This window comes from Salvelinus fontinalis, chromosome 12, assembly GCF_029448725.1.
Source record: "Salvelinus fontinalis isolate EN_2023a chromosome 12, ASM2944872v1, whole genome shotgun sequence".
NCBI lineage: Eukaryota > Metazoa > Chordata > Actinopteri > Salmoniformes > Salmonidae > Salvelinus > Salvelinus fontinalis.
The window spans coordinates 43,445,431-43,468,167 of record NC_074676.1 but is presented as its reverse complement, the minus strand read 5'-3'; the positions used below and the strand labels follow the sequence as shown (position 1 = coordinate 43,468,167).

Below are 22,737 nucleotides of genomic sequence, written 5' to 3'. Positions count from 1 at the left end.
AATCGTAAACCCAAAATGTGATGAAAGAACAGTGCGCTTACCTTCCTTTTACAGAATGGTGTTAGAATGGAAGCGAAAGATTAGCACTTCACAATTGGGGAAAGGCTGATTTTGTTCAGCAGGCAGTGAGAGAACATTCACTTTGTATTCAAAGCAGCTACATATATGTTAGATCCAGCTCCATCTGACACATCTCTATGTGTGGAACTCTTCTCCTTTTGTCATTGGGCTCATACTGGTTATGGACGGGACTTGGGGAGAGTGGGGCTAATCTTAGATCAGTGTATGAGGTCAGAGGTCATGCAGAGTCACTCACGTCCGGGTCCGTCTTTGATCCGGGGGCCCGAGGCATCCTGGTCTGGGGACAGCGTGGAGTGGCTGTTCGTGTTTGCGTTGGAGAAGGTGTTGTCGTTGGGCTCCATGATGTCAGACATGTCCAAAAGGTCGTCGGTAGCCTCCTCCTCCTCCTCCCTCTCCGGATGGGTGAAGATCCAGTCCAGAGCCCTCTCCAAGTTGTTGTTCTGAAACAACACATGTTATTTCACAGACCTATTTCAGCTGGTGTTTACTGGTAATAAGTAGTACTTGCTGGTATTGATAAACAATTCAACACAAATGACAACCAACTTGCTTGTTTCAAAGAAAATAAAAAGTCATAATTGGTACAAAAAAAAGGTTTCCAAAAGTGTTCTTCGACTAGCCCCATAGGAGAACCCTTTTTGGTTCCAGGTAGAACCCTTTTTGGTTCCGGGTAGAACTCTTTTGGGTTCCACGTAGAACCCTCTGTGTAAAGGGTTCTACCTAGAATCAAAAGGGTTCTACCTGTAACCCAACAGAGTTATTCAAAAGGTTATCCTATGGGTACAGCCGAAGAACCATATTAGGTTCTAGATAGCACCTTTTTTCTAAGAGTGTATGCTAAATTGTCATGTAATTACCATTTTCATTACTGTATCTGATAATCAGTGGCCTTGTGTTATACAGTAGAATACAGTAGAATATGTTTTCCTGTCTCCCCTCAATCTTCTCTCAAAAAATGGACAATTGTGACTGGCATGCTTCACCAGTATGTAACAGGATTGACTGGCATGCTTCACCAGTATGTAACAGGATTGAATGGCATGCTTCACCAGTATGTAACAAAATTGACTGGCATGCTTCACCAGTATGTAACAGGATTGACTGGCATGCTTCACCAGTATGTAACAGGATTGACTGGCATGCTTCACCAGTATGTAACAAAATTGACTGGCATGCTTCACCAGTATGTAACAGGATTGACAGTTACAAAACCAAAATGTAACAAGATTGGTGACATCAAAATAAATAATCCAACACCACTGTCATTCTCATTCTCCATGTATGGTCAATTCCCTCGTTTAGCCTCAGCCTTTAATCCAAAATAGAGGCGTGATTCATTCACCACAGACGCCAGTGCTGAGAGCACATGGGGGGGGGGGGGGGGGTCTGATGCTGCCTGCTTTTACTGGCCATGCCCAGACAGGCAGACAGACAGGTCAGTGAGGTCGAACACTTCCTGCCTGCTCACTCGGATATTATGATACGATATTATTAGAAGACCCTCTGCTGTTTCACAGCCCTACTCCACTCACAAGGACCCTGGGCTTTTTTATGAGAAAAGTCTGTAAGGCAAGGGGTTTAGGGGTGTTTAGGGACGGTAAACAAGGAAATCAGGGGGTCTGTTTTATGCTGACAGGGCAGGTGACAAAAAGAAACAGAACCACTATAATGGAATTCTACTGTTATATATATCGTGGTGATATACAATTCATAACGTAATTGAATAAATTAGTTGTTTCCTGGCTTAAATGAAAAAAGGTACATTTAAGGAACACACAAGCAAACGCATCAAAATGACTGTGCTATAGTTGCACGTATGACATGCACCGATCTGACTCATAGAACTGAAAAGATGACAGCGCATAGCTAGACTCATTGCTCTATTTGTAAACAGAATGTAGAACAGGGATCTCGGAGCCACCAAGGACATGAAGGGGTTATTAAAATGGCTATCAGCCAACAAGCTGGCCAGTCAAGTTGTTTATAGCTCAGGGAGCAGGATTCTCAGGTTCTCCTGACTCCAGCACGGTTCGGTACTATAGAAAGCAACTCCCCATCATTCCTACAGCATATCAATGGCACTATTTCTGGCCATGATGTGTCTAAAATAGAAATAGCAAGGCCAAGATCAGATGGAGAAATAGAATATATTGGTAAAACAATGTGTGGGAAATTAAACTACCTAAAACGTGATAAAGCCCTCCCTTTCAATTCTTTACATCTTTTGATACTGTTTATTGTCCATACTCCTGAATACAATACATACACCTCTACATTATGCCAACTCACATTTGAACAAGCTTCATTAAAAACGACCGAAGCACTACTGCCTACTGCATGCATCCTGGGCCAGGACAATATGTTTGTGTGGTTTTCACCAGAGTGAGTGTGTGAGCAGCAGAAGAAAGAGAGCCACTGACCGTGGCTTTGAGGGCTTGGACGGTGTGGCGGCGGGGGAAGCCCATGGACGTGAGGATGGCGATGCTCTCCTCCGGAGGCTGGTTGTCCAGGGGGGTGGCAGCCAGGCCCAGGCTGGCCATGGAGGGGCCTGGCTCCATGAAGGAAGGCAGGGCCAGGGGCTCAGCAAAGTCTGGAGAAGAGGACAGAGAGAGTGAGGTCAATGAGTGTCGGATTTGGTAAAAAAATTGGTAATTGCTAATTTGGTACGTCAGGCTTATTTTTCTTTGAATATAGGTTTCGCAATGGTTAGGATGTTTTATGAATAAACTTGTATAGGTGGACTTACGTGGCATTTCTGCAACTTTTATTAAAAACGACTACATATCAGAGTTGTGTCTGTTGTTCACAGGCTCATCTGACCTCTCATTGGCTAGAATGGTCCCACCTGACCTCGCCTCCTTCCGCCGACCTTCCATCTATAGATCATCTTTGATCCTAATAAGTAAATCGCCTATTCAAACAAAGGCCAAATCAGGAATAACACCCTGGTCGATCAGTTAAAATGACTGTTGATATGATTATAACAGAAATAACACAGGGTACAGAAAAAGACAGGTGGAGGAGGAGAGTTTACAGTCAGAAAACGACTGCGCCAGTAAATCTCGGAGAACATTAATACTGAGGTCATAATAATGCCGGATATCAGGCTGGCTGATGCCTCATGCATATTCAAAAGCAATTCGACACAAGCAGTTAAGGATATAGGACTAAAACAGTTAACGATTTAAGAAGGGGGAAGAAAGAAAAAAAAAAAACAGGTGGCAGCTTTAAAAAGTTCTCTATAAACATGTTATACCCTAGTTTGAACCAGTTTGAACCAATTCATTTACATAGTTATCACACACCTATGCAAGTTGACTGTGTGCTCTCAACCACATACATATAAATAGACCATTATTAAACAAACCCACAAACACATGTACATTCCCACACGTGTACTGTGCATGCATAAACACACTCAAAATGTATAATATTTTGAAGGAAATTCATCGTGTCTTGTAAATATGTCTCTGGCATGTTCCTGTGGAAAGCATTTTTAATTTAGAATTTCTTCAAAACAGAATGTCAATTAGCAGAACTTAAACAAACAAGGTGTCATTTATGTGAGAAAGGTTGTCGTTGCTGTGACAGGCCTATGGTAATGCGACATTCACAGCTAGGTGGGGAAACCTAACTAGTCGCAGGAATATTAATTTACCCCATCATACAAATCCGAAGGGAACTATTTAGTAATCTTTTGACAGCTTTCTGGGAATTGGTGTAATGTAATGAGGAAGGGACAAACTAGTCACACAAAAGTGTCATCAGGAAGTAAATATGAAAATAGGAATTTAAGTCATGGATAGCTTTTTTTATATATATATATATATATCATTTTTTTTCAACCCACTTCAAAAACAAAATGTTAGGTGAATAAGCATGTTTAATCTCTGTCTGTTTTCTCCCCCGAAATCAAAGTTTAACCTCCCCTTTAAGACCTCACAGGTTTAAAACAACTTATCAAATCCTAAAATATGCTTTCATGATCAACAGTAAGTATACCTGGCAGAGTAGGGATGAACTATCCATTATTAGAAGTAACAAAAGAGACAAAACACCTTGTTGGCGTTTTGTCTCTTTTGTTACTTCTAATAATGGATAGTTCATCCCTGGTCCAATAATATCTCTCCATGCTAAACAAGGAAGTAAAGGAAGTGAGAGTTGTGATAGGTCAAACAGCTCGAGGAGTGTGTTGGTAAACAACTATCACCCCAGCTTTCATTACCGTTGCGCCTGCTTGGAATAAAATGGACATTTCTTCTCTTCCAACTGTCTATGTCAAGTTTCCAAAACTTGTGTCCTTTTGTCTTTGTCACGATCGTGTGGCGGATTAACGGACCAAAATGCAGCTTTTGGAAAATAAGCCATCTTCTTTTATTATAACACGAAGATGAACACGACACAAAAACACTTTAACAAAACAACAAAAACGACCGTGAAGCTACAAACGTTGTGCACAAACATACAGGCTACTAACGTTCTTACATAGACAATTACTCACAACCAATGAGAGCCTATGGCTACCCTAAATAAGGCTCCCAATCAGAGACAACCGAAATCAGCTGTCTCTAATTGGGAACTCATTCAGGTAACCATAGACTCTCCTAGATAACTAAACATACATAGACAACGCTAGACATCTACACTCAACACAAACCCATATACTACACCCCATAACCCCTTTACCATATAAACACCCAAAACCAACAAAACATAAACATTCCCCATGTCACACCCTGACCTAACTAAAATAATAAAGAAAACAAAGAATACTAAGGCCAGGGCGTGACAGTCTTGTGACCTATTCATCTTACTTTTAAGCAGAATACAATTACCTGAGCGCTTTAGTATTGGACATTAAAACAATCTCTTTACATTGTTTGTATAAGCAACAAATAGAGTTACAGCATGTAGTTATGAATTACCCATGGAGAATTCTACAACGATATTAGTCCTTAAGGAGCCAGAGCATCAGGGTGACAAAGTATTCCCACACACGCACAATCCCTCTGGCACACTGGCCCGTCTCCTGCTCTGACGCACGCACGCACGCACGCACAATCTGTTTATATACCCTACATTACTCATCTCATATGTATAGACTGTACTCTATACCATCTACTGCATCTTGCCTATGCCATTCTGTACCATCACTCATTCATATATCTTTATGTACATATTCTTTATCCCTTTACACTTGTGTGTATAAGGTAGTAGTTGTGGAATTGTTAGGTTAGATTACTCGTTGGTTATTACTGCATTGTCGGAACTAGAAGCACAAGCATTTCGCTACACTCGCATTAACATCTGCTAACCATGTGTATGTGACAAATAAAATTTGATTTGATTTGACAATCCCTCTGGCACACTGGCCTGTCTCCAGCTCTGACACACACACACACACACACACACACACACACACACACACACACACACACACACACACACACACACACACACACACACACACACACACACACACACACACACACACACACACACACACAATCCCTCTGGCACACTGGCCTGTCTCCTGCTCTGACACACATGTCATTTCAGTGATGTTTCAGTGCGTGCACTGCACACGCCCACCATACTCAGAAGAGGCTGGGGAATCGGGCTAGATTAACATCCATGTGATACGATCTGTCTGTGTGTGATGGTCTCCTAGCTCTTACCAGGCTCCTCCATGTGGGCTATGATCCAGTTGAAGGCCATTTCAGGGCCCATGTTCCCTGTGTAGTAAACGGCCTTCCGACAGGCCTCTAGAGGGAAGCCCATCTCCGCCAGCTGCATAGCCGCCGACTCATCTATATCTGGGGCTGAGGACAATAAAAAAGCAACCACTTTCTTAGCCAGAGCTTATTAATCAAAAACTCCCTGACAACAAACAACCTGCTCCACAAAAAAAGTTGTATTTTTTGCGAGTAGGCAAGTTACGAGGAGGTTGCATCAGCTGTTGGGTTTGCATCGTCAAACTTATATCATCATTACTACAGAACTCAGAATAACAGTTGTTCCCTTATATCGTCATTACTGCAGAACTCAGAATAATAGTTGTTCCCTTATATCGTCATTACTACAGAACTCAGAATAACAGTTGTTCCCTTATATCGTCATTACTGCAGAACTCAGAATAATAGTTGTTCCCTTATATCGTCATTACTACAGAACTCAGAATAATAGTTGTTCCCTTATATCGTCATTACTACAGAACTCAGAATAATAGTTGTTCCCTTATATCGTCATTACTGCAGAACTCAGAATAATAGTTGTTCCCTTATATCGTCATTACTACAGAACTCAGAATTACAGTTGTTCCCTTATATCGTCATTACTGCCGAACTCAGAATTACAGTTGTTCCCTTATATCGTCATTACTACAGAACTCAGAATTACAGTTGTTCCCTTATATCGTCATTACTACAGAACTCAGAATTACAGTTGTTCCCTTATATCGTCATTACTACAGAACTCAGAATTACAGTTGTTCCCTTATATCGTCATTACTACAGAACTCAGAATTACAGTTGTTCCCTTATATCGTCATTACTACAGAACTCAGAATTACAGTTGTTCCCTTATATCGTCATTACTACAGAACTCAGAATTACAGTTGTTCCCTTATATCGTCATTACTACAGAACTCAGAATTACAGTTGTTCCCTTATATCGTCATTACTACAGAACTCAGAATTACAGTTGTTCCCTTATATCGTCATTACTACAGAACTCAGAATTACAGTTGTTCCCTTATATCGTCATTATTACAGAACTCAGAATTACAGTTGTTCCCTTATATCGTCATTACTGCCGAACTCAGAATTACAGTTGTTCCCTTATATCGTCATTACTGCCGAACTCAGAATTACAGTTGTTCCCTTATATCGTCATTACTGCAGAACTCAGAATAACAGTTATTCCCTTATATCGTCATTACTGCAGAACTCAGAATAACAGTTATTCCCTAGTTGTAAATCTTTGTTGGGGTTAGATACAATATATATATATATAAGGGTATGATAGAATACTTACAATCTGAGGAGTTCATTGAGTCATCTGAAAAGTAAAGTGAAGAAGAAGTGATTATTTTCAAGGATACAACATAAATATGTATTTTTGACTAGCTAAATCCAACAGTGTAGATACAGCATCAAACCTATTAGATTAATTCTCTCAATATGTGGTTAGGGGGAGAAAAAAAATCTAACATGGACCTAAACAGCATCCTTACAATTCAGGTCACACTTCAGTTTTAATAACAAATGTTGTTCCACTGAAAACAAGTATTGACTATTATAGCTCAAAGGCGGTAAACTTATTTGTACTGGGGTTTTTTTCTATTAAAAACTGATGTACCGTATGGTAAATCAATGTTAAATCCGTAAAGCCAATTGATGGGAAATGATGCATTTCAAGGTTTAAAACAAGAAACTCGCAAATCAATCAGAAGTCCTTAGGCGTTGTCCCGAGACAGAAATGCAATGGATATCTATTGCTACAGGTCCAGGGACATGGGCTGGTGTTTAATATATGATTTTTGAAGCTGCTCTGACAAAGGCTACATAAATCCCAAAAGCCTTATAAACAACATTGTGAATCACCATTTGCATTATGTAGGTAGGACGGTCGGAACCCTCCCTCAAAGATAGGATATAAGATAGTCAAGAAAAGAAATCTCCAACTGCTTTGTTAAGTTTTCAGCAACAGTCCATAAGACGAGATCTCATATGAAAGTTTTCAAAAATCACTCCACTGAAAACCACCGAGGGTCCCCTTGGGCATTACCCCCAAAAAGCAACACTTTAGGTAGGGGGAAGACAATCATTTGGTTAAACTCGTTTGTTGAAATAAAAGAGTTTTAACTTTTAAAACCTGTCACAGTTTAAAATCAGTTGAGCTGACCGTTTTAAATCATCAATCTAGCAAGATGGCAATATTTTATGAATGTAATAGTGTCCTCCCTCTAGAAAGCTATGACCTTTGGCTTTCACCTGGAATTGTTTATTTATGTCTGAGAAAACAACTTTTCAACCCATATGATCTAGTACACAAGAAAAGTATAATAAAATATATACAAATATGATGTTATGATAAAAAATTAAAAAACATTGTTAATGAATAAGCTTTTTCATTCTTTATAATATGTCCATATATAGTTCAAATCTGTTTTAGGAACATCTACCCAAGATATTTCACCTTCAGGTCGTCAGGAGGACCATGCCTCAGGACGACCTGACATGATGACTCCTTGCTGTCCCCAGTCCACCTGGCCGTGCTGCTGCTCCAGTTTCAACTATTCTGCCTGCGGCTATGGAACCCTGACCTGTTCACCGGACGTGCTACCTGTCCCAGACCTGCTGTTTTCAACTCTCTAGAGACCGCAGGAGCGGTAGAGATACTCTTAATGACCGGCTATGAAAAGCCAACTGACATTTACTTCTGAGGTGCTGCACCCTCGACAACTACTGTGATTATTATTATTTGACCATGCTGGTCATTTATGAACATTTGAACATCTTGGCCATGTTCTGTTATAATCTCCACCCGGCACAGCCAGAAGAGGACTGACCACCCCTCATAGCCTGGTTCCTCTCTAGGTTTCTTCCTAGGTTTTGGTCTGTCTAGGGAGTTTTTCCTAGCCACCGTGCTTCTACACCTGCATTGCTTGCTGTTTGGGGTTTTAGGCTGGGTTTCTGTACAGCACTTTAAAATATCAGCTGATGTACGAAGGGCTATATAAATACATTTGATTTGATGAATTACTTTCCCAAACATATAATGACATTAGTGATGGTCAAAATCTGTTACATTTCTGAACGTCTAAATCAACAGCGTGCCGTCCTGTAGGTGAGAAAGGCTATGTAAAGGGATCCATTTTGTCGTTCTGAGCATATGCAATGTGTCTGCCTCCGACGTAAAACAAAATGTTTGACTTCCACACAAAATTACTTTGTTATTTTAGGTTTAAGGAAGTGTGTAGGTCAGATTCTTTAATCGTAGAGCTATGAAAGTTGTGTATTTAGATCTGCCTGCTCGAGACAAATTCAGCAATTGCTTTGCCATGTCTGTGCCGTAAAGCGCTCAAGCTGGATAGATGTTTTTATAATGACCGCCCATTTGACGTAACGTTGCAGTGAAGTGATATAAATGGAGGTAATGATGCAGCTGACCACCAGAGGGAGGAAAATACAAGTTTATTCGACAGAGGGTGTTTACCAGTTCCTAGCCAGGTCTGGATGGCTGTCTTCTGACTTATAAAACGGTGGGAAATCAATAAAATAAGGCATGTAAACAAATTTATATTTTTCTAAGTAATTCTAGAGCCTGATGTCGGGGACTTTCAGCTTAAGAGATTTTCAACAAGGTTGAGGCATCTTCAACAAGACAGCCATTGCATCAACAGAGCACTACAGAGATATTTATTGCTTGCCTGGAGCACATTTCAAGTGTTTTGGGGTTTAAGACTGTACAGCACATAATGTGCCTGGTACCTGTTAAAATATTAACAGTGCACTGTTGCTAAATCCATCCAAAACAACCGACTCTGAAGGAAGAATGGAGATAAAGATCACAAAGAGAGTAGACGGGCATACTGAGCACATCAACTACAAACAGTCTCACATTTAGGGGGAAGAGAGGAGGGGAAAACGGATAGTTAACATCCCAGGACCCCAAGTGGCTGGTGAGACGGATGACAACGTGTGACAGATTTAGCTTGCCCAAAAAACAGCTTTCCTTTAGGACCAAGACCATTGGTCAGAAAGTAAAGACCTGCTTCCACCCAGCACACCCGAAAGTGACCCTTACCTCTGGTGTCTTCAGGCAGGACGATGGGGGGGGTGAGGTCAGGGAGCTCTTCCTCTCCTGCCTGCAGCCCTGTGCCCCGGAGTCGAGACAGATCCAGGAAGTCTGGTACGTCTATGGACAGATCTGTGGAACAACAGTAGGTCAGAGGTCAAACACAACTAGAATGTGTTCATAAGGCACCAAACGGACAAACAGGGGAGGACTACCGGAATTTGTCCAATAATCAATGCTCATTTTAGTTCTCTGTTGCAAAACGTTTTTGGTTGTGTGTCCATATAAATGTAACACAGAGATTTTACTACAGAATGGACTGGAAGAGGAGAAAATCAGACCGGAGAGGACTTGGGCATGAAGATTCCAGCGAATTACACATGATCAAACTGATATAGCTTTCATGTTCACCACTAGAGCCACAGTACCAAACACAAGATGTAGTGTATCAGTATCAGAGAACATAGGTGGGTGTTAAAGGCATATTCCATCTGTAGTGTACAGGTAGCCCTGCACCACGGCACTCAGCTTCATATTAAACACATGGAAACATCACAAGATCAAGAGCCACAAAACTCAAAGAAACCAGACTTGTTTAATACTTCAGTCGACTAAGATGAAAACCAGACAAAAAACAGGTCTCAATTGTCAATGGCACGATGCAAGAGTAACCTCCTGCATATAAATAGTTAACCTTCCTCAATCCTTTGCATTTTAATTTGTGAGTATTTAAAAACACAGGTAGAGCAAGAGCTTAGATAACCTCTTTTTCTCAGGGCAGTGCGTCGTCTTTTAGCCTGGATCCAAACGAAATAGTTCTGAATTACTTAACGAAATCAGTCTTCAGTTTAGTTTGGATCCAGACTGTCTTTGTCTGTGTCCTCAGTGGACCTCAGAGAAACACTGTGTGACAGCGCCCTCTGCTGGGGTTCCACAGAACTTACTTAATAATATGCTACAAGGAGAGAGTGTATTCTAGGCCTTCAATGAAAAAAACATAAAATCCCTTAATATAATTTCACAATGCGGGTAGCCACAAAAGTTGAACATAAATCAGCATCCTCTTGGTACTAGTGAAAATCGTAGATGCAGACAAGACAAACCATTAGTGGAGAGACATCAGTTCTCTTACTCACCTAATTTCTTTGGAACCCAGTCAACCCCAAATGTGAATTTCTTAATCTGCACTACCAGGTACTCTGGGAAGGAGGCGAAACGAGAAGTCCTGGAAAGAGGAGAATAGTATAGAAAAATGTATTAAAGAAGAAATATCTTTCACAAATTTACAAGATTTAAAAACTTAAATGGTAAATGTCCCCCTAGTTTACATACTATGTATCGATATATCAGCTTTAATACTGCAGATAGATTGTGGCTTCTATCAATGTAATTGTCTGCATGTTACAGTGCAAAATAACTTGCAGGTGCTGGGTACAAAAAGCAAAGGCATGAAATAAATATCCCCACACACTGCTGAAACTGAGGAAATGTTCAATAGTGTGTGGCATTGACCTTTCTTCAAGGCCTTAGACCAGGACCTTTGCTTACTTGACTCCAGCTGACTTGGCCTGCAGTGCTGAGCTCCAGAAGTCGGGGACGTTCTCTGGCTCTGTGAAGGCCTGCAGGCACGCTGTGAAGGGGATCCGGGCCCTCAAAGGCTCTGGAGGGGCTCTCATGTTCTCCTCTGCCTCTCTTCGCTTGGCCTCATACGCTATCAGCTCCTCTGTCACACAAGCACAAAGCTATTTAACACACCCTCCTGAAATGCTGTTGTTGTCGGCAGACTCAGGTGATTGGAGTTTAGTGATTGTAGTCTAAGACCAAAAGGCTCCTTAACAGCTTCTACCCCCAAGCCATAAGACTCCTGAACAATTAATCAAATGGCCAGCCGGACTATTTACATTGACCCCCCCCCCCCCCTCCTTTGTTTTTACACTGCTGCTACTCACTGTTTATTATCTATGCATAGTCAATTCACCCCTACCTACATGTACAAATTACCTCGACTAACCTGTACCCCCACACATTGTCTCGGTTCCGGTATCCCCAGTATATAGCCTTGTTATTGTTAATTATTGTGTTATTTTAAAAATGTTACTTTCGTATATTTAGTAAATATTTTCTTAACTCTATTTCTTGAACTACATTGTTGGTTAAAACCTCAAGAGGATTGGTGTGTCCCCCGCGGGACGGTTGAGCTAACGTAGGCTAATGTGATTAGCATAAGGTTGTAAGTAACAAAAACAATTCACAGGACATAGTCATATCTGATATGCGCAGAAAGCTTAAATTCTTGTTAATCTAACTGCACTGTCCAATTCACAGTAGGTATTACAGTGAAAGCATAACGTGCTATTGTTTGACGAGAGTGCACAATTATCAACTTGAAAATGTATTAATAAACCAATTAGGCACATCTGGGTAGTCTTGATACAACATTTTGAACATACATGCAATGGTTCATTGGATCAGTCTAAAACTTTGCACATACACTGCTGCCATCTAGTGGCCAAAATCTAAATTGTGCCTAGATTCCTAAGTCATATATTGGCCTTTCTCTTGCATTTCAAAGATGAGGGAAAAAAGCATGTTTTTTCCTTGTATTATCTTTTACCAGATCTAACGCCTTATATTTTTCTACATTAATTTCACATTTCCACAAACTTCAAAGTGTTTCCTTTCAAATGGTATGAAGATTATGCATTTCCTTGCTTCAGATCCTGAGCTATAGGCTGTTAGATTTGGGTGTCATTTTAGGCGAGAATTAAAAAAAAGTTAAGGGCTTGTAAGTAAGCATTTCACGGTAAGGTGAACCAGCTACACATGTGACAAATAAAATTCGATTTTTATATAGAAGATCTTGAAATGCCTTTGTTTCCCAACAGTGAGGTATCAGTTATGTGTAAGAATCTATACTACGCAGTATTGAGCATTTAAAAACACAAACACCCACCCCACTTTTGCATTCCGAGATATCGATCCTCCATGCCATTTGAAGAGGAGGGCCGTGGGGGAGCCAGCAGCCCTGCTGGTTCTCATGGGGCCGGGCCAGCTGCCGGTGGGACCTTACCTCTGTTGGAGGCAGCCTCCATGGGGGCCGGGAGCTGCATCAGGTAGTCCACCTTCTGGTTGTAGCACACCTTCTGCGTCTGGCAGCACTGCACACGCTCCTCCACCAGGTAGCGGAAGACATCGCTGGGGTTCTCTGAGCCAGCACTGTTTCTCTGGAGAGAGGAAGTAGAGAGAGAGAGAGGAAGGAGAGAGAGAGCGAGCGGAAGGAGAGAGAGAGCGAGGGGAAGGAAGGAGAGAGAGCGAGGGGAAGGAAGGAGAGAGCGAGGGGAAGGAAGGAGAGAGAGCAAGGGGAAGGAGAGAGAGAGTGAGGGGAAGAAGAGAGAGAGAGAGTGAGAGATAGAGAGAATATACTGGATATTTTATTCCTCAATCTATGCTATTGAATTTCCAGTTAAAAAAGGGTTTGGAAATGTAACTGTTTCCATTGCATTTGAACATCAGGAGAAAATTGGGACTTTCATTAATTGCATGTATGTTTGAACAGTAACAATATGTATCAACATTCCCCAATTATTACAAGAGGAACCATGCCAAGCTTTCTTTATTTTATTTCATCTTTATTTAACCAGGGAGGCCAGTTGAGAACTAGTTCTCATTTACAACTGCGACCTGGCCAACAACAACAACACAGAGTTACACGTGGGATAAACAAAAGTACAGGTAATAACACAATAGAAAAATCTATATACAGCGTGTGCAAATTAAGTAAGGAGGTAAGGCAATAAATAGGCCATAGTAGCGAAGTAATTACAATTTAGCAAATTAACACTGGAGTGATAGATGTGCAGATGCTGATGTGCAAGTAGAAATACTGGTGTACAGATTACTGTACAATTACACACAGTTAAAACGTAAACTCCTGAAGAAAGACAGAGGGAAACACATCAAACTGAAACAGAAAGAGGTATGCGGCTGTTTACTGGGTTGTTTTATTTTGAGGACTCATGGGGCATTGGGTCTTGAATTAAACCATTTGACTCGTATTGTGTGTCACAGCAGCAGCTTTTCTATTCTAATAAGTTACAGAAATACTCAGGTTCTAATTTTACTCCCAACACCATTGAAGTATTCCAGCCGGCTGTGTGGCAGGCAGATCCAGGGCTAAACATGCTGATGGAAGGTTACTGTAAGACTCTGCCTTTTTATTTTTATTTTATTTTTTTAACATGTTTTTAAATGTAACCTTTATTTAACTAGGCAAGTCAGTTAAGAACTCATTCTTATTTACAATGACGGCCCACATCGGCCAAACCCGGACGACGCTGGGCCAATTGTGCGCCGCCCTGTGGGACTCCCAATCACGGCCGGTTGTGATACAGCCTGGAATCAAACCAGGGACTGTAATGACACCTTTGAACTGAGATGCAGCGCCTTAGACCGCTGCGCCACTCGGGTATCTCTGTCCAACCGACTCAGTTCCTCCACGCAGGTTAAGAACAGCTGAATATCACCACACATTATACAACTCTATTAACATTCATGGAAGAAACGTCTGATCGTAAAAAGGTATTCTGAAGCTGAGAGAAAACGGTAGATTTTTACTTATATTAACATGAAGTAGGCTTGTTAGCTCCTGTTTAGCATCTTACTTAACATGACCTTCCTTCCTTAACATGTTTTAAAAAATCTGTTATTCAGAACATCGCCACAAATGACTAAAACATCAACGATACATAGTAAGTCTAGTAAGATAATTTTGGATCAATTGTTTTGTTGTGTCAAGGACAAGAGCAGAGAAAGTGGCAGGTTTCGAGTATAAGTGTGGACAACAAGCAAAACAGGAAGCATTATCAGGCCTGTGTAACCGATAGAGGCGGTCTAAATTTAACCTGGTTAAGAAAGTCACTTCAGAGCACAAGTGTGTCTGCCGGCCGAGGGGACAGGGTCCCCTCCCTCCTCCCCTCCCCCAAGACCCCAGATTGACCACGCGTGACAAGAGTCAGAGGCGCATCGACATGGTCAGGAAAATGCTTTGCAGTAGCCATTTCATGAAAGCAGTTTTACTTTGGCCATTGTCATTATTGAAAAACAATGTACAAATAAACTCTGTATAAACTGAAAAGCCAGTACACTCTGTATAATCTGTAGTGCAGATTCTGTACAAACTGAAAAGCCAGTACACTATGTATAATCTGTAGTGAAGATTCTGTACAAACTGAAAAGCCAGTACACTATGTATAATCTGTAGTGCAGATTCTGTACAAACTGAAAAGACAGTACACTATGTATAATCTGTACAAGCTGAAAAGCCAGTGCCGATTGATACAATTGACAGTTATGAGCCTTTTGTTGAACACCAGTGAATTTGTTTGCCAATTGCTGTACCTCTGCAACAATGGTAATACTGTATACACCACTACATGCCTTTTAGAGTAGTTTAACTCACTACTACCTATAGATATGAAGCCATACACATATACACACCTCGACCAGGTTGATGAGGTGCAGGAAGAACTCGTGTGCGTCTTGCTGTCTGTTGGAGGAGAACTCAGGGTGGCCCTTGCTGACCATGGCTTTGAACATCTTGGGAGAGATGCCCTTCGACTGGTGCTGCAATGAGATACCAAGTACAACTTGTCTATTTCTGTGGTTATGAGAGCGGTGACAACAGTGTAATGTCTAATCGGTGCTGTACCTAAACCCACTGACAGCCCTACAGCCACAGTGCATAATGAGGCACTGGGCACAATGAAGCATACTGGCAGTAACCCTCAAGATCCTTTACCCACAAAACAAACATGCATACTGGCAGTAACTCTCCAGATCCTTTACCCACAAAACAAACATGCATACTGGCAGTAACTCTCCAGATCCTTTACCCACAAAACAAACATGCATACTGGCAGTAACTCTCCAGATCCTTTACCCACAAAACAAACATGCATACTGGCAGTAACTCTCCAGATCCTTTACCCACAAAACAAACATGCATACTGGCAGTAACTCTCCAGATCATTTACCCACAAAACAAACATGCATACTGGCAGTAACCCTGAAGATCCTTTACCCACAAAACAAACATGCATACTGGCAGTAACTCTCCAGATCCTTTACCCACAAAACAAACATGCATACTGGCAGTAACTCTCCAGATCCTTTACCCACAAAACAAACATGCATACTGGCAGTAACTCTCCAGATCCTTTACCCACAAAACAAACATGCATACTGGCAGTAACTCTCCAGATCCTTTACCCACAAAACAAACATGCATACTGGCAGTAACCCTGAAGATCCTTTACCCACAAAACAAACATGCATACTGGCAGTAACCCTGAAGATCCTTTACCCACAAAACAAACATGCATACTGGCAGTAACTCTCCAGATCCTTTACCCACAAAACAAACATGCATACTGGCAGTAACCCTGAAGATCCTTTACCCACAAAACAAACATGCATACTGGCAGTAACCCTGAAGATCCTTTACCCACAAAACAAACATGCATACTGGCAGTAACTCTCCAGATCCTTTACCCACAAAACAAACATGCATACTGGCAGTAACTCTCCAGATCCTTTACCCACAAAACAAACATGCATACTGGCAGTAACTCTCCAGATCCTTTACCCACAAAACAAACATGCATACTGGCAGTAACTCTCCAGATCCTTTACCCACAAAACAAACATGCATACTGGCAGTAACTCTCCAGATCCTTTACCCACAAAACAAACATGCAATCTGCAGGAAATCCAGAGGGTCTTTACATGGCAGTGTTTAGATGAATCATACATCGCACAACAGTTGGTGCTGTAGTGTAGTCCCTGTATGTCTGTAATCTGTATACTAAATACTTCAAGATTCAGGACTGTATCGTACAGATTGGATTAGCAACAATTCCCACTGCTCATGTAAGACAAGTTGATATGCAGCAGATAGCTATCTATGCAGTGAATAATGCCAAAATGGCACTACATTTGTTACATGAACACAATTGGGTTGTTATTGCAGCATGTATGGGGCATCTAAGACAATCAAATCTCAAAACGTTAGCTTCAGTTTATACTATAAATAGAAAATACAATGTCCACGTTAATGGAAGTAGTTATACTCCTAAGAGTTAGAACCTAAAAATAATTTGGGAAAATATATTGGGTTATGATATTGAAGACATGCAACACACCCCTTTAAATGTCAAAACTACATGGTACTCAAAATATGAGCAACAATGAATATTGCCACAGAGAATTCATATTTCTACAAGTCCCCTCCCCACCCCTCCCTTCCATTCTCCAGGCAACGGTGTTCCACGCAGCTGTCTGGGTGTGTCCAAACCTGGCCCTAACCTGAATGCAGACTCCTCATTATATTACACTTGCATTACTAGATGAAAATCTAGCAGCTGAATAACGAATGGAGAAGAACAGTACAGAAAAGTACTTGTCCACAGCTCTTTCCCTTGCTTATCTGGCAACACAAAAACAAATATGTTCTGATCTCCCAAGTTGCCAGTTTGTAATTTTTCCCAGATAAGGAGCTGGACATGCCCAGTCTAATACCTTGTATTCTTCTCTCATCACCTGTTCAATGAGCTCGGATTTCATTGGTGGTTTGGAGTACAGGCCTGAGAGAAGTCCGTGGCCCAGTTTAGCCCTGGAGGACAAACAAAAACAAAAGGACACCAATGTAACTAGTGACAAACTTGGCTAACCCATGGTGCCTGTCCTAATGTACAAGAAAGCATTGTAATAGCTGTTAAAACTTGGCTAAGAACAAAAGCTCTTTGCCAACACCGTCTCCACCATCAACACACACAAAAGGAAAGCAATAAAATGATTGACCAACCAAAACACACATGACCTATATTACACATGCTTGCAGTGTAACGGCTACTCTAACTACTAACAGCTGCTAAGAACAAAATCGATTGGGCAACACCAGTGGTAAACAACTTCCTGATTTATGAGACGATCTGCATCAGATTAACATGGTGAAGGTCATTAACACGATCACGTTAACGCTGTAGCATTAAGACTTCCCTTCACTGGAACGAAGGGACCTAGCCTGAACCATGAAACACCCCAAAAATACCATTATTCCACCAAACTTTACAGTTGCCAATATGCATTGGGGCAGGTAGAGTTCTCCTGGCATCCGCCAAACCCAGATTTGTCCGTCGGACTGCCAGATGGTGAAGCATGATTTACAGTATCACTCCAGAGAACACGTGTCCACTGCACCAGATGAAAACGGCGGCCAGCTTTACACCACTCCAGCCAACGTTTGGCATTGTGTATGGTCATCTTAGGAGGCTTGTGTACGGCTTCTCGGCCATGAAAACACATTTCATGAAGCTCCCGACAAACAGTTAGATTTTTACGTGCTACGAGTTTCAGCACTCAGCGGTCCCGTTCTGTGAGCTTGTGTGGTATACTACTTCGCGGCTGAGCCGATGTTGCTCCTAGATGTTTCCACTTCACAATACTTAGAGTTGACCGGGACAGCTCTAGCAGGGCAGACATTTGACAAACTGACATGTTGGAAAGATGGCATCCTATGACGGTGCCACGTTGAAAGTCACTGAGCTATTCAGTAAGGCCATTCTACTGCCAATGTCTGTTTATGGAGATTGCATGGCTGTGTGCTCGATTTTATAGACCTGTCAGCAACGGGTGTGGCTGAAATAGCCAAATCGACTAATTTGAAGGGGTGTCCACATACGTTGTATATATAGTGTAGCTAGAAAACAGAGTTGGCATAGAGGGGCTTTTAACGGCAAGTCAGCAATTATGTGAACCGGTGAGATGTTTGGAGGTGTGAGACAAAACCAGGGGATCATTTTGTCTCGAGGGCCACATCGGGATTTCAAAATTCAGTGGGAGGGCCACGCTGATTTTTTTTGTTCGCCAGAGGAAATTTGCGGGCTAGAAGAAGGGCAGTTATTTGAAAATGTATAGGTCCATTATAATTTACTCAAACTCCCCGGGCCCGCGGGCCAGACCCCTGGTCAAAACGCTGTACTGATGATAAGCGACATTATGCAAACTGTGTATTGACTCACATTTGTGTGCTGAAATCCGTGGTGGGGTCAAGAGGTGAGTAGTCATAGATCCTCTGTAGATTTCCAACATACCTAGAGATTCAAAAACAGATGCCAGACAGTACATTCAGTGCTACTGTAAAAGAGGGAAAATATGAGATTGAACACTACAGTCATCCACTCGTATTAGCCTGCTGTAATCAGTACTGTAGGTATTGTTGTGCAATCACCACGTAATAACACCTTTAGGTGAAGTGAGTCAGTTTTCCGTCATCAGCATCTATATTCGTCTTGTTGTAGGAGGGCTGAACATGACCCCCGCAGTGTCCTGACTTTGTATGTTTACTCTGGTCTATTCTGGAGGACCCCCTCTCTATCTATATCTCAGACACACACACACGCCCCTCCCAGATGCTAGTTATACTCACGCCCTCTGGAACTCTGGGATGCTGAAAAGGACCTGCATGGTGGTGCCCAGGTAGCAGCTGTTACCCAAGTTCTTAATGCCTGTGAAACCTGAGCCATACACCGCCTTCAGCTTCATGCCTGACTCCTGGATCACCTCCCACTCGCTGACCCGAGGCCGAACGCTCTCTGTGTTGTCTGTGTTGAGGTGGCCATTTTCTGTTCCATTCTATTTCAACCAATGGAACAAAATGAGGAAGTAGAGGTTCAAAATAAGGGGTCACATTAATCTTGACATGGTTGATGTTATTCTAGGCTTACACTGATCTATGTGAAATGGAAGTGGCTGTTTGAAAGTGTGTTGAGCATCACAAATGTTACGTATTATGAAACAGGTAGAGTACAGACAAAATGACAGCTTCTCAATCTTTCCTACAACGATGGCGAGACTTACCTGCTGCATCTGTAGCATGTCTATTCCAAAGTGTTGCAAGTGTTCGGATATGTGAGGGTCCAGGACTGCTTCTTCTTCATCAAATGAATATATATCTGAAACGGGGGTTGTTACTGGTCATCAAAAAACAAGGGCCAAGGCATCTTCATATAATAGGATGGTTGATACTTGTATACATAGAATATGAATTTAATAGGATCTCTATGCTTCTACCAATGGAAAAGTTGAAACCAGTTATAATGCGTTATTGTGTTAGATGAATGTATCAGCATCTATAATGTATTATTGCATGTTTTCCCCAATATCAATCAATTAATCAAATGTATTTATAAAGCCCTTCTTACATCAGCTGATGTCACAAAGTGCTGTACAGAAACCCAGCCTAAAACCCCAAACAGCAAGTAATGCAGGTGTAGAAGCACAGAAGCCCAATATGTGTCACTGACCTGCTCTGATGTCCTGTTTGACTGCCAGGGAAGTGGGTACTGACCTGCTCCATCTACAGTGATGTTGTCCAGTTTGACTGCCAGAGGAAGTGGGAACTGACCTGCTCCATCTACAGTGATATTGTCCAGTTTGACTGCCAGAGGAAGTGGGTACTGACCTGCTCCATCTGCGGTGATATTGTCCAGTTTGACTGCCAGAGGAAGTGGGTACTGACCTGCTCCATCTACGGTGATATTGTTCAGTTTGACTGCCAGAGGAAGTGGGTACTGACCTGCTCCATCTGCGGTGATATTGTCCAGTTTGACTGCCAGAGGAAGTGGGTACTGACCTGCTCCATCTGCGGTGATATTGTCCAGTTTGACTGCCAGAGGAAGTGGGTACTGACCTGCTCCATCTGCGGTGATATTGTCCAGTTTGACTGCCAGAGGAAGTGGGTACTGACCTGCTCCATCTGCGGTGATATTGTCCAGTTTGACTGCCAGAGGAAGTGGGTACTGACCTGCTCCATCTGCGGTGATATTGTCCAGTTTGACTGCCAGAGGAAGTGGGTACTGACCTGCTCCATCTACGGTGATATTGTCCAGTTTGACTGCCAGAGGAAGTGGGTACTGACCTGCTCCATCTGCGGTGATATTGTCCAGTTTGACTGCCAGAGTAACTGGGTACTGACCTGCTCCATCTGCGGTGATATTGTCCAGTTTGACTGCCAGAGGAAGTGGGTACTGATCTGTACCATCTGCGGTGATATTGTCCAGTTTGACTGCCAGAGGAAGTGGGTACTGACCTGCTCCATCTGCGGTGATGCTGCCCAGTTTGACTGCCAGAGGAAGTGGGTACTAACCTGCTCCATCTGCGGTGATGCTGTCCAGTTTGACTGCCAGAGGAAGTGGATACTGACCTTCTCCATCTGCGGTGATGTTGTCCAGTTTGACTGCCAGAGGAAGTGGGTACTGACCTGCTCCATCTGCGGTGATGTTGTCCAGTTTGACTGCCAGGGGGAAGTTGGTGTCTTTGTAGTGGTCCAGGGCATGGCCGTTTCCTCCAGCACCGTCGAAGAACCACTTCCCACAAAGCACCGCTCCGTCCGTCAGGTTCAGCCACAGGTTCTCTCTCATCTCACACTTCTGACATTTCCAACCACTGAGAGGAGAGAAGGAACAGGGGGAAAACAATCACAGAGTCATATCACAAGTTGATAAACATTCACAGAGTCATATCACATGTTGATAAACATTCACAGAGTCATATCACATGTTGATAAATAGATTAGCTCTTATTACATTTGTTCAGTGTCGTTTTTCTTGAAGGACAAAACATGGCAAGAATGGTCAAAAAGCATTCTCTCTCATTGGAGTTAATTGACTGACATGAATTATGTTCAATGAACAGAGTAAGACAGACATTTGTGTTACTGTTTCTCATTATAAAACACTCATTAATGCTCGTGCTTTTTAACGCTAGTGCTTCTTGACGCTAGTGCTTCTAAACGCTAGTGCTTCTTAACGCTAGCGCTAGTGCTTCTTCACGCTAGTGCTTCTAAACGCAAGTGCTTCTAAACGCAAGTGCTTCTAAACGCTAGTGCTTCTAAACGCTAGTGCTTCTAAACGCTAGTGCTTCTTAACGCTAGCGCTAGTGCTTCTTAACGCTAGTGCTTCTTGACGCTAGTGCTTCTAAACGTTAGTGCTTCTTAACGCTAGTGCTTCTTAACGCTAGTGCTTCTTAACGCTACATGTAAATAATAAAAGTAACCTTCATGTAACACAAAAGCCTCTGTAACGTTAGAGTAACTTGGCTTCAGATACCTAAGAGACATTACAGAGTAACTTGGTTTCAGACATTTAAGAAAATAGCTGGTGAGTTGCTCTGGTGTGTCCAATCATGTTTTTGTGCACCTCAGAGTGATGCAGCTGCACATAGGTGTCTATCTGTGATTGTTGTCTGCTTGGAGTTATATTTAGTGTCTATCTGTGATTGTTGTCTGCTTGGGGTTATATTTAGTGTCTGTCTGTGATTGTTGTCTGCTTGGGGTTATATTTAGTGTCTGTCTGTGATTGTCATCTGCTTGGGTTTATTTTTAGTGTCTATCTGTGATTGTTGTCTGCTTGGGGTTTTATTTAGTGTCTGTCTGTGATTGTTGTCTGCTTGGGGTTATATTTAGTGTCTGTCTGTGATTGTTGTCTGCTTGGGTTTATTTTTAGTGTCTATCTGTGATTGTTGTCTGCTTGGGATTATATTTAGTGTCTATCTGTGATTGTTGTCTGCTTGGGGTTTTATTTAGTGTCTATCTGTGATTGTTCTCTGCTTGGGGTTTTATTTAGTGTCTATCTGTGATTGTTGTCTGCTTGGGGTTATTTTTAGTGTCTATCTGTGATTGTTGTCTGCTTGGGGTTATTTTTTGTGTCTATCTGTGATTATTGTCTGCTTGGGGTTCTTTTTTTGTGTCTGTCCACGGGAATATACTATTCGACCATGGTAAAGGAGAGATTCCTTAAT

At 42.0% G+C, this 22,737-nt stretch overlaps 1 protein-coding gene across 2 annotated transcripts in view; it reads right to left on the bottom strand.

Moving 5' to 3' along the window:
• The window catches only part of LOC129867458 (ubiquitin carboxyl-terminal hydrolase 13-like), a 41,987-nt gene that overhangs the window by 6,550 nt on the left and 12,700 nt on the right, over positions 1–22,737 (bottom strand). The window contains exons 6-19 of one of the 2 annotated variants that reach the window (XM_055940887.1): positions 21,200–21,384; positions 19,798–19,892; positions 19,367–19,572; positions 18,960–19,031; positions 17,479–17,551; positions 15,379–15,504; positions 12,953–13,106; positions 11,431–11,605; positions 11,019–11,107; positions 9,892–10,014; positions 7,117–7,140; positions 5,760–5,903; positions 2,502–2,671; positions 317–521 (exon numbers count right to left, since the gene is read on the bottom strand). In XM_055940887.1, coding sequence (XP_055796862.1) covers positions 317–521; positions 2,502–2,671; positions 5,760–5,903; positions 7,117–7,140; positions 9,892–10,014; positions 11,019–11,107; positions 11,431–11,605; positions 12,953–13,106; positions 15,379–15,504; positions 17,479–17,551; positions 18,960–19,031; positions 19,367–19,572; positions 19,798–19,892; positions 21,200–21,384 — 1,841 coding nt within the window. Of the gene's footprint in view, positions 1–316; positions 522–2,501; positions 2,672–5,759; positions 5,904–7,116; positions 7,141–9,891; positions 10,015–11,018; positions 11,108–11,430; positions 11,606–12,952; positions 13,107–15,378; positions 15,505–17,457; positions 17,552–18,959; positions 19,032–19,366; positions 19,573–19,797; positions 19,893–21,199; positions 21,385–22,737 lie in introns of both variants that reach the window. The other variant, XM_055940885.1, reaches the window with a different exon arrangement.